Genomic DNA, 18732 nt, shown 5'->3' with positions numbered 1-18732 from the left:
CTAAAACAGACTAATCCTTCACGCAGTAATTCGCTTTACCTTAATAAGGCCCTGCCACCTCTCCCAGAATTCGGTAAGTTCAAAGTGCAGGAAAAGTGCATTTTTCCAAAGAATAATTTGAAACGATTTTGTATATAATTACTGGAGGGTGGGAATGGGTGAAGGTGGTAATTACCAGGCGTCGCTTTGCTATAGTATTTGCACTGGGGAGATGATCTCAATGCGCAAATAGTTTCAAAAAGATTGTTTAGCTAGTAATTGGTTTTTTCTCAGGAAAACTTTTCAGAAGGCCCTTTCGCAAGCTGCTGCTGCCCCCTGGAAACCAGCGCCCAGGGAGTCTGGGGAGGCGGGTTGGCAGATGCCTGTACTCTGTCAGTAGCCGTCTCTGCCTCTGTCCCCAGGACCAAAGGATGCTGCTCTCCTGGCCCCGCTACCGCTGAAGCGCCCAGGGGGCCCCTGGAGAGCCGACCTGAGCGCAGAAACCGCAAGCCATGAGTCCTCTAAGGCGGCGAGCGTCGCTCTCACTTCTGCTGCTGCTGGGCGGCTGCCTGCTCGCGGCCGCCGGGAGAAAGCAGGGGGCGGCCGGCGTCGCGGCCGAGTCGGCTTCGGGCTCCGCAGGCGGCTCCTCCGGCCGCTTTGTCAGCCCCGAGCGGCACACGTGCAGCTGGCAGCTCCTGCCGCCCGCCCCAGGGCCCGAAGCCGGCAGCGAGCTGGCGCTGCGCTGCCAAGACCCGGACGGGGCGCGCCACCGATGCGCCTACCGCGGAGAGCCCGGGCGCTGCGCTGTCTACGCCGCCCGCCGCTCGCACTACTGGAAGCAGGTGCTGAGCGGGCTACGCAGGAAGCGGCGGCCCTGCCACGACCCGGCGCCGCTCAAGGCCCGCCTGTGCGCCGGGAAGAAGGGCCGTGGCGCGGAGCTGCGCCTGGTGCCCCAGGCATTCCCGATCGTCAGCCCCAAGGCGGCGGCGGGCTTAACCCGGGACCCCAAGCCCCGGGCCAGGAGCCGGGGGCAGCCCCGAGAGCCCGCGCTCGGCCCCGTGACAGGGGCCCCGCCTCCCCCGAGCGCGCCGCCCAAAAGGAAGCCCTCTGAGCAGAAGCCCAAAGCGGGCAAGAGGAAGGCGGCCTGGGACCCAGACGAGGAGCGACCGCTGGGGACCGGGCCTGATCCCGATGGGCTGGACGAGAACGCGAAGCTCACGGACACCTACTGTGCTGAGAAGTGGCACTCCCTCTGCAACTTCTTTGTCAATTTCTGGAATGGCTGAGGATGCGGGCCTGGGGAAGCCTGGGGAAGAGGGGTGGGGGGCGGGGGAGGGCGGTCTATGCCCAGCCAGGGAGGGAAAACTAAGGGCATCCTAGGCCAGGAGATGCAGGAGAGTGGGGGAAGAGTCCCCGTTCTAGAAGGGGACTGGGGGGTAGAGTGGGGGTGGGGGGCTTGGGATGGGAGTGTAAAGGGTATGGACAATCCCCGAGACAGCAGAGAAGTTAAAAATTATTGAGTCGAGCCTGATTAAGAGCAGAAGAAACAGTGGAAACAGACGTAAGTAGGCATACCTTAAATATGCAAAAACTGTAGACTGGGGAGAAAGATGGGTACAGAGAGAGGCTGAAAAAAGGAAGTGGGGAAAAGTGACTAAAATGATGTGACTCCTGTGGGAAGCAGGATACAAAGTACACTATTTAACACGTTTATACTACAATTGATAACCTGAGCCAGACTGATATTCAGTGTCTTCTCATCTACTCATCTACTTGACAAGATTACTTTTTTTCTCTTTAGGAATTAGAATGAACTTGGGTGCTGTCTCCAGTCATAGATGAACCCTATAGGGATCAAAGCCAATGGGAGCTCAAAATTAACTCCAGTGAAAAGATTTTCCAGATGATTTGCCTCTGAATTCTTTTAGAAGTATTGTTTTTAAACAGAGTGATGCCTGGTATTCTGAAACTTCCCCATTAACCTTCCAAAATCAGAAGTGAATTATAGAAGTTGGTTTTAAAAAACAATTTTGTTTGATCGTGTTTTTAAAAACAGCTAAAATGTAAGCACACATCTCAGAATGGAAGTCATATCTCTGTTTCATGTAATTGTTAACATATTACATTTTAAATAAGATGTAATAATAGACTTTGCACACATTAGGTGCTCAATAAAAATTGTATGGCTAGATTTAAAGAACTGGCAGGACAATGGAAATTTTGATTGCATTTGATCTAGTTCTGACTAAACCTTGAAGTTGTAAGTTCCTAAAAATATCTCGAATTGCTGGGGGAAGACAAGAAGTAAGAAGTCTGCATAAGGGAAAAATCACAAACTGGCAAACCTGAGCCCTATCATTCCTGTTTGCCCTGCATGTAGTTATAGCATTTTTCTGCTCTTCCTCCCTTCCTCCCAATTGGGATTTGTTGCCAGCATTGAAAATTAATTTCATATAAAAAGCCAGATGTTTGAATTCTTGTGTAAAATTAGATCTGACAACATTCGACACACCTTTCTACATGGCAACATGATGCTGAAGTTGGCTGCCCTCTTTAGATTATTTTCCTTAAGATTTATTTCACTACTTTGGGCTGTGGTGGATCTTCCTTGCTGCCCACAAGCTTTCTCTAGTTGTGTCTAGCAGGGGCTACTTTTCATTGTGGTTCAAGGGCTTCTTACTGTAGTCGCTTCTCTTGTTGCAGAGCAGGGGCTCTAGGGTGCAGGAGTGTGGGCTTCAGTAGTTGCTGCAAGTGGGCTCAATAGTTTTGGCTCCCAGGCTCTAGAACAAGGGCTCAGTAGTTGTGGCGCCTGGGCTTAGCTGCTCTGCAGCATGTGGGATCTTTCCAGACCAGCGATCAAACCCAGTGTCCCTTGCATTGCAAGGTGGATTCTTAACCACTGGACCACCAGGGAAGCCCTTAGATATATTTTCCTGAGTTTTTCCACTGCTCCTGCACATCTTATCAGTGGACTTTATTCATTCATATTATAGGGCTCAACCTGAGACTTTTGAGCCACCACCAGATAGAAGGGTTTTTGGCTGACCTGTTCTTCTCACCTCCTACCCTTTAAAACAATCGTAAATCCAACAATCTGACAGATACTGAATATCTCCTGAACTTCTCCCTCCTTGAACAGCCCCTAGAAAACTAGGGGCTGTAAACTTTTACCTGTTCTGTACATTCTTCACACAGTTGGCAAAACATTGAGATTGATGAGATGTCTTTCAATGACAGCCACTTGAAAGGAGATGAGAATGTTTCTGCTTTTGGAGGCTTGGGGACCACAGCTGCCCTCCCAGCTCCATGGCTCTCTTACAACTTCAAAGAGCAGTTCTCCTTACTTCCTGCCGGACGCTTATGGACTTCAGAGCTTTGATGAACTTACCCCAAGTTTGTCCCTCCTGTGACCTCTGACTCACCACACTCAAACTCTTCCCCATTTCAATTGTTAAAACAGGCTCCAAAGCTCTCCTTTCCCTTTTGTAAAGCAAGACGGCTGCTTCAGCCATATTAAAATTATTCAGTGGTCATTATATACAGACAACAGCAGAACTAAGATAATGTAAAGTGCCACTAATAATGACTAGCCAAGGCAAAATACCTTGGGCTTCCCTGGTGGCTCAGACGGTAAAGAATCTGCCTGCAGTGCAGGAGACTTGGGTTTGATCTCTGGGTTGGGAAGATCCCCTGGAGAAGGAAATGGCAACCCACTCCAGTATTCTTGCCTGGAGAATCCCATGAACAGAGTAGCCTGGGGGGGTTGCAAAGAGTTGGGACACGATTAAGTGACTAGCACACACACATAAGGTAAAATACCTAAGAATAAACTCAATGAAAAAATATGCAAGAGCTACATGTAGAACACAGAAATACACTTGAGGGCAGAACAGAAAGACCTGAGTAAATTAAAACATATATGGATTGTCATTATGACTATTATTAAAGAAGGCTTAATATTAAAAAATGTAAACTAATCTACACATTTAAACATGATAACAACAAAATGCCAAAAGGATTTTGTGGTGTGAGAACTGGGTAGACTGATTCTAAAGTTCCAAAGGAAAATCAAAATGAATTTGGGGACTAGACAGGTGCAGGGTTGTATGTTTCAGAGAGGAAGAGAAGAAAAGAATGCTTTCATTAAGGGCACAACTTGAAATGGCTAAATACAGAATCTCCCGAAGGACTGTCAGTAGCACAGTGCAAAACAATGTAAATGACGTGAGGGCACTGTTTCTAGGTAACCACAGGGACTCTTCTCCATAAAAGGCCAGAAACTACGGACCAGCACTTCAGTTGACAGTTGCCGCCTTTGAGCTGGGTGGTCATGTGATCCTGGCTGCACTGAGTACCCTAAACCTTTGATCCGCCTGTTCTTTTGTTCCCACACATAATGATCACAATGAGGATGATTCTTCTCCACAGGGAGACAGGGAGAGGGCCCTTATGCATTGATTTTAAGATGTAGGTAGAGAGGTTGAAGGGAAGAAGACTAGTGTGGGATCCCCAGAAGGGTGAGAGGTCAGTTTACATTTAATCAAGTGTCAGTACTCCTTGGGAATGTCAAAGGATTAAATATTTCCCAGCATTTAGAGGCAGCTCTTTACCTTCTCTCTCTTCTCCCTTCTGATTATTGCTCAAGGCTTGGGAGGGCTCTCAATTATATTTAAAAAGGCAAAGCAAAAGAACACACACACACACACACACACACACACACACACACACACAGGATTGGAGTACTTTGAAAACTTATTGCTGGCAGTGTGCCCCAGAGGAGGAAGCTGGTTAGGACAGTCACATCTTTTATTCCTGAGCTCACACCAACAGTCTCCACCATGTGGGTAGGCAACCAGCTTCTTAGATGGCTCTGGATATTCCTGCAAAGCCCTATTAAAATCCACAACATAAACCCTCAGTAAAATCTGGAGGGTGAAATCACTTTGAGTAACTGTGAATGGCTGGCACCTACACCGTTATAAAAACTTTGAGTGAGTCACTAAGAATGAAGGAGGACCTCAGTGCAAGATGACAGCATGCTTGCCTGAAAGCAGGTTGGCTGGCTTAGGAAGGCTGGGGGTGGACCGAAGTTGGGAGAGCTGAAGTTATTTGCAGGAGGGATAATTAGCCTCATAGGACCAGATGGTAGCATGTAAGAAGGCAGGGGCTGGAAGTGGCCAGCAAGGACATTGGACTGCAGCCTCAAAATCTGGCTGTTTAATGGTAAATTTGTTCAAAATAGTAGAGGAGGCCTTCTCTTTTAATTGCCATGAAGTTTCATTTGCCATTGAAATTATAACTATAGTTTAACGTCAATGATCTTCTTGAATTTTGAAAATAACTTAGACATAACCATTTAGACAGGCTGCTGCTGCTGCTAAGTTGCTTCAGTCATGTCCAACTCTGTGCAACCCCGTAGATGGCAGCCCACCAGGCTCCTCCGTCCCTGGGATTCTGGAGTGGGTTGCCATTTCCAGGACTGGTATGTTATTTTGGTAATGAATGCCTGTTCACAAAATTCTGTATCAATAGCATAAAAGTTTCTTTGTTTATCATTCTATTGTTTTATCTCAAAGTTTGCCATTAGATCCTAGTTGAAATTCATAGTCTTTCCTGGTCCTTGCTAAATACTGAAAGTGAGAGCTCAGTTCTAAGAGAAGGGTTAATGAGTTTGTGAACTTGCGTTGGTGGCCGGTTCCCAAGTCTGAACCCTGCATGTGTTGGGGAACAACGGTTGCCTATTAACCTCCCAGGTGAACAGCTGGTGGGGATCAAAGGCCCCCTGCACTGTGTGGTTTTGCTCAAACCAAGTTCCCACTTAACCCCTAGGAAAAGAGCCCTGCTAGGTCCCCAGGGAGCGGTGCTGCTAAGTCGCTTCAGTCGTGTCCGACTCTGTGCGACCACATAGACGGCAGCTCACCAGGCTCCCCCGTCCCTGGGATTCTCCAGGCAAGAACACTGGAGTGGGTTGCCATTTCCTTCTCCAACACATGAAAGTGAAAAGTGAAAGTGAAGTCGCTTAGTCACGTCTGACTCTTAGCGGCCCCATGGACTGCAGCCTACCAGGCTCCTCCGTCCATGGGATTTTCCAGGCAAGAGTACTGGAGTGGGGTGCCATTCGCCAGGGAGTGGTAGGCTGTGCTAAACCCAGAAGCACATCTGAAGGAAGGTCTGTCCCACTAGAGTTTCTTTGGAAATGTGCCAGGGGAGGCTACGGGGGTAAGGAATTGGTTCTCAGAGCTGTGAAAACAAGGATGGGAATACGAGGATTATTTAGGCAGAGACGTCACACCAAGTAGCATTTCTCTCTTTAGATCCTCCTCCAACAGTTGCAGAGTCTGGAGCAGGAGTTCCAGTGGAGGGAAGTCCACTTACTGTATACTGAATAGTAAATAATCATGACACAAGCTACTAGTCTATCCTCCTGTCTCAACTATACCTTTGAACAAAAAATTTCAATATATACATATGAAAACTATAATTTTTATATGATTGAAAGTTGGTAAATATCAAAGAAAATGATTTCACATATATGTGGGACTTCCTGGTGGTCCAGTGGTTAAGACTCTGTGCTTCCACTGCAGGGACACAGGTTCGATTCCTGATCGAGGAACTAAGATTTCCACATGCCGAATAGCAGGGCTAAAACAAAACAAAACAAAAAGGTACTTCCTTGGTGGTCCAGTGTTTAAGACCCTGTGCTTCCAATGCAAGGGGTGCAGGTTCAATCCCTGGTTGGGGAACTAAGATCCTACATGCCATGCCAAGAAAATATTTTTTTAAAAATTAAGTTTAAAAAATGTAATGCAAGGAACATTTTCATGCTGGAAAGATGTAATTGTCATTTTCAAGGATCTTTACTCCCCCCCCGCCCCCAAAAGTTCCAGAGGGCTCCTCTTTTTCATCTAGCTTGCTGACTTCATGGATGCAATTTTATCAGGTAATAGTCCAAAATAGCATTTGAGGTTTTGATTTGTGATTTAAAAGGGATAATTCTTCTAAAATTTTAATTGGTTTGATTAGTCATTACTTCTGCACTTAGTAGTTAAATATTCATTAAAGAATTTATATATATTTTTTCACATTCTGTATGGTCTTAACCTACAGTTTAGGGTTTAAACAAATAAACAGATCACTCTGAAAATGTTCTATTTCCTTTTTTCCTTCAGTTTTTTTCCTGCTGTGAGTTCCATTTGGATATTTTCTCTCACAATCTTGACTAGTAATTCATTCTCAGTGATGTAAGGATTAAAAAATAAAGTGTAGGATGGATAAACAACAAGCACCTACCGTAGAGCATAAGGGACTATGGTCAAGATCCACAGTGCACTGTTAGGCACAGTGCACAAATGTCAACTGCAGAAATATGCCAGGGAGGTTGAAAATAATAACAACTGTATAACATAATTACTGTAAAAGGAAAAAGCAAACGCAAAACATGAAACTTTACTGGATTTTGGATTTTTAAAAAATTTAGTTAAAAGGTATTTTGTGAACAATTGAGAAATGTTAAATATGGCCTCTATTTTAAGTGGCATTATTGAAGCAGAGTTAATTATCTTAGGTGTGATAACAGTATTGTGGTTATGAAGAAAAACGTCCTTATGCCAATTCCTTCATGTGAATTATTTCAGGGCAAAATGTTAGATCTGAAATTGTAAGTAATTCAGGAGAGAGAAACCTCTATGCAGATATATGATAAAGCTAATGGCAAAACGCTAACAAATGGTGAACGCAGATGAAGGGTAGAGAAACGTTCATCTGTCTTATATTACATTTTCAACTTTTCTAACCCTAACCCTAATCTAGCCCCATGATTATCTTAAAATGTTTTCTAAATTATTTGAATTGCAGTGAGAAAATGTGGTCCTGAGAAATATATCTATGGTGATTAAATGATGACAGTGGGGGAAAAAAGAAGGCAACACTAAAAGAGCCACGAGTATATCTAGAGGAAAATAAATTTGGCAAACCAAAGTACCACGCATGGTCCTTGGGAGCGAGGGATGCTCCACACCCCGGGTGACATATTGTGCGCGCCTGGGAATGCTCCACCGCGGGCGCGCACAGGGTTAACTGCAGGCCGAGGGGCCCGTGCATCCTACGCCCGCCCACATTCCGCCACTGAATGGAGGCGATGGTCTGATTCCGGTGGGGTGATGTCTCGGCTCCGCATACAACCTTCCCACTGGCCAGGCCCCCAGCCCCTCCCGGGGCCGACCCTGCGCTCCGCAGTCACGTTATCTTCACCACCATTCACGAGGCCCGACGGGGGTTACAAAGCAGGACATTAAGAAGTCTGAGGACGTCGTCGCAGAATCTAGAAATGCTGGGCTACAGACATGAAGACAATTACCGGGGTTCTGAAGGCCCCCGTCGTCGACCAGCCTAGTAATCTAACTCCTTCCGTGATGTGACAGCAGGTCCTGTGTTTGCAGATCTGTTCCTTTGTCTGAATTTTGGAAAGAAAGTGTGTTACAATTTGAGAAATGTGTGTGTGCGCGCCCTTTCATTAAGTCCCTATGAACCAAACAAAAGGGACCTTTCTCTATTTGCCCTTGTCTAACTTTATAGAGCACATCTCATAAACTTAAAAAATAACAGAACCGGTTTTTAAGTCTAGAGAGACCTAAATGAAAATAAAATATTATGTTCATATATCGTGTTCCACCAAACCTATTATTCTTTTTGTAATAACTATTTTTGATACCTTCAGCTGGTTATATTTCCTAAAAAATTTTATAGAATATATAAAACATAAAATAACGTGAATGCTTCATTTTTATCACCTATCCAACCACCATGAAGACTAGAGGAAGTATGATTAAGTGGGCAATACAGTGACATTTATTATCACTAGAGGAAGTAAACTGGCATGTACAGAATGAGTAAAAGGAAATGTCCAAATAGAAAATTAATTCACTCCTTCAACTAGTACTTAGGGAACCCATAATGCCCCAGGCTCTGGCGATTCAAGAGTGCGTGGGACACCCTTGCCCTTCAGAATCTCCCAGTATTCCTGAGGAAGAGCCCTGAATGAGGGGGCCAGAATTATGAAAGAGTTAAGTACCAGGTGCTGCAGGAGCCCATGGGAGGGACATACAACTGGGTCAGGCTCATGGATGTGTGTGGAGGTGACAGAAAGGGGGAATCAGTGAAGGCTCCCTGGAGGAAGAAATACTGGGCTGAAATCTGAAGAATGAAGTAGGGCCTGTGGTTCCCTAACTTTGTGGACAATAGACTCACCTGGGGAGGGACTTCCCTGGTGGTCCAGAGGCTGACTTCAGGCTCCCAACACCGGGCCAGGTTCCATGCCTAGTCAGGAAATTGGAGTTCACATGCTGCAACCAAGTATCTCACATGCCTCAACTAAGACCCAGAGCAGCCCCCCGCAACCCCCGCCCCAGTAAAAAAAAAAAAAAAAAGTCATCTGGGGAGCTTCATAAAATCCCTATTGCCAAGGTCACACTCCTATTACATCAGAATGTCTAGGGATGAGAACCTGGCAACAGTGTTTTTAACAAGTATTTTAAAAGCCAGGTAACCCCAACGTACAGCAAAGTTGTGGGAATTACTAAGACAAATGGAGGGAAGTTGACATTTTTTAGTTTCCTGAAGGAAAACATTTGCCCAGCAGGCATGTAGTAGTTGTTAGTCATTGTTCTTACTTCCAGATTCTCCTCTATACCGCCTGCCTCTAGTACACATTTCAGGAAATGTGTATTGAAATTGGAGAAAAAGCCAATCAAAATCTGGATGTATAAGAAAATCAGGCACTCCAAAAGAATGCCAGCTGTCATTCCTTAGGGTCTGAAACTTACAATGGTAGGTCCTCCCTTAAAGACAAGGTAAAATGCAACATTCTGACAATTGGGGGGGAAATGTGTAATTGTCACTTCATAGGCAATGGCAACCCACGCCAGTACTCATGCCTGGAAAATCCCATGGACGAAGAGCCTGGCAGGCTACAGTCCATGGTGTCACAATGAATCAGACACAACTGAGTGACTTCAGGCAACAGTTGGGCTTCCCTGGTGGCTCAGAATCCACATGCAATGCAGGAGACCTAGGTTTGATCCCTGGGTAAGGAAGATCTCCTAGAGAAGAACATGGCAACCCACTCCAGTATTCTTGTCTGGAGAATCCCATGGACAGAGGAGCCTGGTGGCCTACAATCAGTGGGGCTGCAAAGAGTCAGACCCGACTGAGCAACTAACACTTTGACTTCAGACAAGTTACAGGATTACTGTTTCTATCTTGAAAATGGCTGTCCCCTTTTTACTAAAAAAAGCACCACGTCTGCTGTTATGGGTACATTAATCATGAACTGTCAAGAAAAACCTGAGGAGGCCGCCACTGGAAAGAATATTCCTCCAAGTGAGTGGAGGTAAACCATGCGGAGCAGAAGCTAGGGCTCTTCCACCCAGGGGCCACTTTCTCTGCCCGCTGCTCTAGGAGCAGGATTTGCCCATCAAGCTCTCCTAGCTAAGCATTCTCTGAGATGCTATTCTACCTGGGCATGAAATACCCTCTTGGAATTTACCTCTTGTTATATAAATGACTCGCAAACGAACAGAGATCAAACCAGTCAATTCTAAAGGAAATCAGTCCTGAATATTCATTGGAAGGACTGATGCTGAAACTGAAACGCCAATATTTTGGCCACCTGATGTGAAGAACTGACTCATTGTAAAAGACTGTGATGCTGGGAAAGACTGAAGGTGGGAGGAGAAGGGGATGACAGGATGAGATGGTTGGATGGCATCACTGACTCAATGGGCTGAGTTTGAGTAAGCTCTGGGAGTTGGTGACAAACAGGGAAGCCTGGTGTGCTACAGTCCATGGGGTCGAAAACAGTCAGACATGACTGAGCGACTGAACTGACTGACTGATATAAGTGGCAGTTCCATGCCTGCATGCTGTGCCTGTGTGCTCAGTTGCGTGGGACTCTTTTGAGACTCCACTGCACTGTCAGGCTACTCTGTCCATGGGATTTCCCAGGCAAGAATACTGGAGTGGGTAGCCATTCCCTTCTCCAGGGGATCTTTCCAACCCAGGGATCTGACCCAGGGATCGAACCTGGATCTCTTGCATTAGCAGGTGGAATCTTTACTGAGCCAGCTGGGGAGCCCAGGGCACTTAAAAGGGAGGGGGAAAGAAAGCCTCTTGTAATCCAGACTGAGGCAGGCAGTGTTTTCAGTAGATCAGTTACCACAGAATATGAACTTTTTTTTTTCCCCTGAGGGGCTGGGTCAACCTAGATAGCATATTGAAAAGCAGAGACACTACTTTGCCAACAAAGGTCCGTCTAGTCAAGGCTATGGTTTTTCCAGTGGTCATGTATGGATGTGAGAGTTGGACTGTGAAGAAAGTTGAGCACCGAAGAATTGATGCTTTTGAACTGTGGTGTTGGAAAAGACTCTTGAGACTCCCTTGGACTGCAAGGAGATCCAACCAGTCCATTCTGAAGGAGATCAGCCCTGGGACTTCTTTGGAAGGAATCATGCTAAAGCTGAAACTCCAGTACTTTGGCCACCTCATGCGAAGACCTGACTCATTGGAAAAAGACTCTGATGCTGGGAGGGATTAGGGGCAGGAGGAGAAGGGGATGACAGAGGATGAGATGGCTGGATGGCATCACTGACTCGATGGATTGAGTCTGAGTGAACTCTGGGAGTTGGTGATGGACAGGGAGGCCTGGCGTGCTGCAATTCATGGGGTCGCAAAGAGTCTGACATGACTGAGTGACTGAAATGAACTAAATTGAAGGGCTGGGTGCTATTCCAGTCCCCACCCCTCCCCCCTCCAAGTACAGGTTGCAACTGTGTCCCCATGGGATTAACAATCCCTGTGACCTAGATTCAAGTCACAAAGGTGCTCCTCAATCAGGGCTGGGAATGGTCTGGAGAGAGCACTCTTTTCATTAGTTGTCCCGTACGTGATGCAATAAAGAGACCAAGTCTCTGAAACCAATCAATCAGCATAAATCTGTGCAAAGTGGAAGCTGACCTGGAATGAAGCCAGTTCCAGGCAAAGCCCATGGACAGGGAAGGAGAAGGAATGGAGGAAAACAAGTGTGGATTCTGCAGCAGGCTTCCCAAGGGTAGCTGGGAGCTGTTGCTAAGCCCTGAAAATCAATCAGGCTCTTCCAAAGATCTTTTTTCTCTTGAGCACAGTGAGGGAACGCCTCCTCCCGTTTATATGCAGTCTATAATCTGCCAAGTGTTTTCATTGACATGACCTCATCTGAGCCTCACAGCCACCCTGTGAGGTTGGCAAGGCACACATGATCTTCCGCCCCCCTCTTCCTGCTGCCCACAATTAAGATTGTGAGAAACTAAGGCTTAGGGTGAGTGCCCTGTAGGGAACAGCTGCCCCTGAACCTGTCTGACTTACAGTGCTCTTTCTACTCACTGTATTCAGTACCATTAGTATTAGGTAGCAGGCTCACCATCAGTAGCTCTTTTTAAACCACCCTCAGATCTCATGAAAAATATGGATTTTTAGACCTCACCTGGATCTTCCCAAAATCACCATCTGGGGCAGCACTGGGAAGACTATTTTTAACCTGCAGATTGCCCCGGTGATTCTGCTAAGAATCACTTTTGGTAGCTTGTCACACAGACAAGACCCAGGAGGGTTTCACTTTGGTTTGCAGTTCCTGTGAGCTCTTGAGTCTAGTCCTTAGCCTTGCACCACAAATTAAACAGTTCATGGTTTAAAATGAACGAACCTATAAAAATTACTCTTTGACTTCCCCCTCCTTTATCCCAGCATGGCCATTATGTTTTTGGTTCTGGGCCAGAACAACTTTTTTAAAGAAGGCAGCCCTTGGGCCTCCCTGCATCCTTTCAAACAGTGATTTGCATAACATCCAAGGCAGCATCTCTTTCCTCTAGCATCCTAGTCTTCAGAACTGTCCCACGCTATTTATCCCCCTTTCTCCTACCTACCGCCCTTACTCAATTCTCATCAATCTTCCCTGGGCCTTTCCCCGACTGCTGGAGCCACCAGAACTCTGATTTACAGCACAATTCTGTGATTGAAATTATAGGAAAGCATAAGCACAGCTCTATACATGGGTGTCTATCTCAACAGTTCCCTAGGCTTGGCCAGCTTTTCTCAATTGCAAACTCTTAACTGGCCCCACACCCCACTTCCCTCATACAGATGACATCCCAAGTCCTTCAAGGGATAAATAATTGCCTTTCACACTCAATCAGTCTTCTCAAACTTAAGGTTGGCTGAGCCAGCCCCTAATCCTTGTTAAAACCCCCAGATACCCTGGTCACCTATCACGTGCCATCTTCGCCTGCTTCCTCCAGGTTATCTCCAAACTTGGCTCAAATTGTCCCTCTAGTCAAAGCTATGGTTTTCCCATAGTCATGTATGGATGTGAGTGTTGGACCATAAAGCAAGCTGAATGCCGAAGAACTCATGCTTTTAAACTGTGTTGTTGAGAAGACTCTTGTGAGTCCCTTGGACTGCAAGATAAATGATCCTAAAGGAATCAGTGAATCCTAAAGGAAATCAGTCCTAAATATTCATTGGAGGGACTGATGCTAAAATTGAAACTCCAACACTTTGGCCACCTGATGCGAAGAACTGACATTGGAAAAGACCCTGATGCTGGGTAAGATTGAAGGCAGGAGGAGGGGCCAACAGAGGATGAGATGGTTGGATGGCACCATGGACTTGATGGACCTGAGTCTGAGCAAGCTCCAGGAGATGGTCATGGACAGGGAGGCCTGGTGTGTTGCAGTCCATGGAATCACAAAGAGTCAGACACGACTGAGTGACTGAACTGTACTGGGTCTCAGAACCTTCAGCATCCCCCAGAAAATCCACTCAGGCCTTGAATCAATGAACTCCCGGGAATACCACTACACTCACCTCAAACATATGTCCATGGCACTGGGCAGGATGCTGGAAGACAGTCATGAATAACACTGACGTGGTTCCTGTCTATATGGAGTTGGTAGCCAATTTGGAAAGGCAGTTGAACAAGGGATCAAACATCGTGGCTGTCAACTCTGGATGCACATTAGATCAGGGCTTATTCATGAGATGGGATGAAATATCTTGGTGGCAGTCCTGGGGAATTAAGTATTCTCCAAGCTTCTTAACTCACAGGGTTATTCTCATAGCATTTCCTGCCTTCCATCCACTCCTTAGAGGGCTCCTGTGGAATTTCAACTACACAGATAACCTTCTACCACCCACTCCTTGTCTCTATGACTGGGGCCTGAATGGGTATGTGGTGCTGCGATGATGACCGTAGTCAGTGGGTCTCACAGTGCGGAGTATCACTCCCCGCACACTCTCACCAGTGGGCAGCTCTGAAGACTTCAGAAGGCAAATGAAGAACTGTGAATGAGGATTTTCCTTTGAACTTTATTTGGGGGAGTGGGGGCTAATGCTTTTATTATCTGTATTGGGGTCTAATCAGGTCAAAAGAAAAAAACACACGGGAACTAGCGTCAGAACAATGAAATACATACAGCTGACAAATATTTAACTCCCTTTCCTCATCTAGAAAATGAGATCATTATAGATAAAACCTCAAGGTCTGCTATGAAAATTAATGGTTATTTCAGTAAAAAGCCTGTTATGTAACACCACACAATAAGTGGAATTTATTATTTCTTTCAATCTCTGAAAAGGCTGGAAAATGCTGTTTTATGATTCACAGATCTACAAATAAATCTCCAGAGAGGTTGTACCAATGCACATTCCCATCTGCAGTCCACAAGAATACCTATTTTTAGCTCCTCCACCACAGAGCATCATTCTTAAAAAGTTGACAATTTGATAGAAAAAACTGATATAAATTTATTTTAACTTTCATTCATTTTATTAACTCTTTCATTTTATTAATCCTAGTGAACTTTTTCCCATCATATTTCTATTTTGTCTATATCTAATTTTTACATGTAAAATTAAACATTTTAAACGTAATCGTGTCTTTTGATTTACAACTTTTGCTCTTATACTTGTCTTGAGATTATATATTCACCTTTATCACCTTTTAGTTCTATTTCTAAAAAGTATTTTTTAGATCCACATGGAATTTATTCTAGACTATGATGCAAAATATCTAACTTTATTTTTCCTTAGTTAGTTAATTTCTTCTACTAGGAAGATATAATTCATTCTATATAATTCATTCTTTCCCTATGGATTGGAAATACCATTTTCATTCTTTGGATAACTTTAACCATCTCTTCTTATAATAACAGCACATATTTTAATTATCATAGCCTTGAGTATATTTTAGTATCAGGTAGTGTGAATTCACGGGGGAAAATCTTGATACCACATCTTGTTTGTGTGTAACACACTTGTTTGTGCACACTGTCGCCTCAAGGAAAACATATTACTTTGGGTAATGCAACCTAAGTTGAGATACTTTATATGATGAAACAAGATGCAGCCATTAGAACGCTTTTCCAAGAGGAGTTATACTTTGTCTATAACATTAAAAGATTCAGGTTAAATAATATGATCTGACTTTATTAAAACCAACAAATTACCTATCTATATGCATAGAGAACAGATTGTAAATAAACACACTAAAATGTTAGTGGCAAGCTGTTTATAAGTAATAGGATGTGTGTTTATAAGTAATAGCACATGTGTGCCTGTGATGGATTCATTTTGATGTTTGGCGAAACTAATACAATTGTGTAAAGTTTAAAAATTAAAATAAAATTAAAAAAAAATAATAGGATGACAATTTTTAGCTGTATCTTACAGTCTTTCCCAAATTTTCTACAGTGAATGTGCTTTACCGCTACAAGCAAAACAATTAGTAATTAAAATTACTGAAATGTTTTAAGGTCCACGCCCAGTACTGGTCAGGAAGGTTGGAATCGTCAATCCCCCTCACCCCAACCCCCAGACGATACTGGCTCTATCTCTCCAGAGGGAGTCATGGATGAGTATCCAGCCCTGAAAGAGCTCAACCTCTTGATCAGAGAGATGCTGCCATTACAACACGTTAAATGCCAAATAGCATCTAGAATCTCCCCTTGTATTGCCAGCTCGGAGAGGGCTGTGGGTGTCACCTCCTACTCCTCTCGGAACCCCTCCCCGGAGGGCCGGGCGGACACAGAGATGGTGCCCTGCATGAGGGAGGTAAGCAAATGCGGGCATGTCTCTGACCTTCTAATCCTATCAGGAATGCTCACAGCTCATAAATCTACTTGGGGGCAAAGCTGAGCTGCCAGATGCCATCAAGCAAAACGCCTTCTGAGGTTGGCAGTTGGAGTAAAACAGCCCGGACAGTGCCTCAATAAAGTCCAATAAAGAGCTTTGTATGTGGCGGACTGGAAAGCAGCCTCTCATGTTTGACACAAAGGAACAAAACTGTGGGAAATACGCACTTCTGATGATCTGGACTGGTGGTCTCCCCTATGCCCCGCCTGCCCACTGAGCCATGATCCTCGTTCATTCACTATTCTTTGCACACAGATGGATCTATCTTGTTCCCAAACAACTGCCTGCAGAGACTCCTGTCAGATTATTTAATCCCTGTCAGTAAACACAAACTAATTTCGCTACCAGGGAATCTGCTAGCCTTTTTATATTGAAATCTACTAAACATCACGGAGGTCGTTTCTGTCTAGATTCATTCTCCCTTTATTTAGTGGTCAGAACAGAAACATTCTCCTCTTTCTGGGACAGAACATTGCCCCAGAAGAGATCCCCGTATTTTCTCTTAACAAAGGTAGGGAAGAAACTAATAAATCACTTTCAACCTCCAGATTACAGCTTCATCTAGAATCCATCTGTTCCTCCAACTGGTCAGTTCACAATTGGGACGGACTTGAAATTCTAAATAAAAACATCCTTTCCAGTATCTGTTTCAAGAGGGGAGGCAATGAGGGAAGCAGTTGGAATTTCAATTTCCTTCTAGGTTCAAGCCTCTTTGAAGGCATGCTGGCAGTTTTCTGCCTTCAGAGTCATAAAGCTCCTCTGACAGATTCTGCACATCAACTAGGGTGAGGAGGAGAGCTGGTTCCAGGAGAGGCACACAGCAGTTAATTCCACTGAAACTTACAAAGTACCAGCAAAGACCTACCTGCTCTGCGTCTCCACACGGTAGAGGCAACCAGTGATATTTCCAGAACCTAGATGAGAAACTCCTGTCTCCCCCAGGCTGATTTACTGGCTGCCAAGAGCACAGCATCTTTGGAGGGTTGCAGAAAACAGGCGAAAGGAAATCGGAAAAAACTTACCTGCCATGGTTTTGGGCAAGTTTAACTCTGGAGCTCCAGTTCCCTTCATGTGGGATTATCTGGTTTATGATACAGACATTTAACACATGGTTAATTGTGGTTACTGATAGAACTGATGGTGAGTTGATAACTGTGATTTTTGGTATTATTATGGGTGGTAAATTTAAAAAATGATAACTATCATTACTGGTGTTGTCAGTAATGGATTTGATAAATAACTTGTTATTGTTGCTGCTGCTAATGCCACTAGCCATTTCTTCATATAATGGTGCGTGCTAAGCCACTTCAGTCGGGTCTGACTCTGTGTGGCCCTATAGACTAGTATGCCAGGCTCCTCTGTCCATGGGATTCTCCAGGCAAGAATACTGGAGCAGATTGCCATGGCCGCCTCCAGGAGATCTTGACTGAGGGAGTGAACCTGCATTGGCAAGTGCGTTCTTTACCACTAGTGCCACCTGGGAAGCCCCTCATTTAATGGTGAGTAGGCTTGAGAAGGGAATGGCAATTTACTCTGCTGCTGCTGCTAAGTCGTTTCAGTCGTGTCTGACTCTGTGCAAGCCCATAGACAGCAGCCCACCAGGCTCCCCCGTCCCTGGGATTTTCCAGGCAAGAACACTGGAGTGGGGTGCCATTTCCTTCTCCAATGCATGAAAGTGAAAAGTGAAAGTGAAGTCGCTCAGTCGTGTCCAACTCTTTGTGACCCCATGGACTGTAGCCTACCAGGCTCCAATGTCCATGGGATTTTCCAGGCAAGAGTACTGGAGTGGGCTGCCATTTCCTTCTCCAGGCAACTCACTCTAGTATTCTTTTTTTTTAAATAAAGTCTTTACTGAATTTGTTACAACATTGTTTTTTTTTTTTTTTTTTTTTTAATGTTTGGTTTTTTGGCCCCAAGGCATGTGGGATCTTAGCTCCACCATCAGGGATCAAAACCTCAACCGCTCACTGCACTTAAGGCAAAACTGTAACCACTGAACCGCCTGGGATGTTCCCACTCCAGTATTCTTGCCTGGAGAATTCCATGGACAGAGGACCCTGGCAGCCTACAGTCCATAAGGTCACATAAGAGTCAGACATGACTGAGCCACTAATGCACACACAATACAGACTTAAAAGAACGAGTGAAGCTCATATAAGCCAATTCACTCACTTAACAACTGTTTATTGAGCACATCTATGTGCCAGGGACTGTTTGAGGCACTGGTGCTGCATTGATGGAATCCACCCTTGTGAAGTTTACCTTTCAGTGTGGGGAGACCAGGAATAAATGTTAATTACATCATCTAGAATGTCAGTTTAATAGGGAAAACTAGAGCAGGGCAAGGAGGATGTGGAGTGAGTTGGAGAAGGGGGAGTATGCAATGGCATTTCAAATAAGGTGGTTCTGGAGCAACTTCCTGAGAAGGTGACATCTGAACAACCAGGAAATGGGGGAAATGAATCATGGAGAATGCTGGGGGAGAGCATTTGAGCTGCCAAACAGTCCCTGCCAAGGATCTGAGGGTGGGGACAC

The 18732-nt window shown here is 45.0% G+C and overlaps 1 protein-coding gene and 1 long non-coding RNA gene across 3 annotated transcripts; one reads left to right on the top strand and one right to left on the bottom strand.

Moving 5' to 3' along the window:
- The first annotated feature begins 381 nt into the window (after nucleotides 1–381).
- Nucleotides 382–2179, top strand: FGFBP3 (fibroblast growth factor binding protein 3). Its single transcript, XM_086378555.1, has one exon. It carries the CDS (start codon nucleotides 492–494, stop codon nucleotides 1263–1265), a length of 774 nt encoding a protein of 257 aa, XP_086234681.1. The 5' UTR covers nucleotides 382–491; the 3' UTR covers nucleotides 1266–2179.
- A 5254-nt stretch (nucleotides 2180–7433) lies between these two features.
- Nucleotides 7434–17332, bottom strand: LOC147344043 (uncharacterized). 2 transcript variants are annotated; one of them, XR_015155634.1, is made up of 3 exons: nucleotides 17220–17332; nucleotides 9226–9294; nucleotides 7434–8431 (listed from the first exon to the last, which is right to left on the bottom strand). It is a non-coding gene; the product is annotated as an uncharacterized LOC147344043 (long non-coding RNA). The 2 variants fall into 2 exon arrangements; XR_015155633.1 differs by lacking the exon at nucleotides 17220–17332 and having other exon boundaries at nucleotides 9226–10883.
- Nucleotides 17333–18732: the final 1400 nt, after the last annotated feature.

The sequence above is a fragment of the Bos grunniens genome, chromosome 26, assembly GCF_055505025.1.
Source record: "Bos grunniens cultivar Pamir isolate PY7600 chromosome 26, Bosgru_T2T1.0, whole genome shotgun sequence".
NCBI classification, from domain to species: Eukaryota; Metazoa; Chordata; class Mammalia; order Artiodactyla; family Bovidae; genus Bos; species Bos grunniens.
The sequence above is the reverse complement of the archived record's forward strand: the minus strand, read 5'-3'. Positions and strand labels throughout refer to the sequence as shown.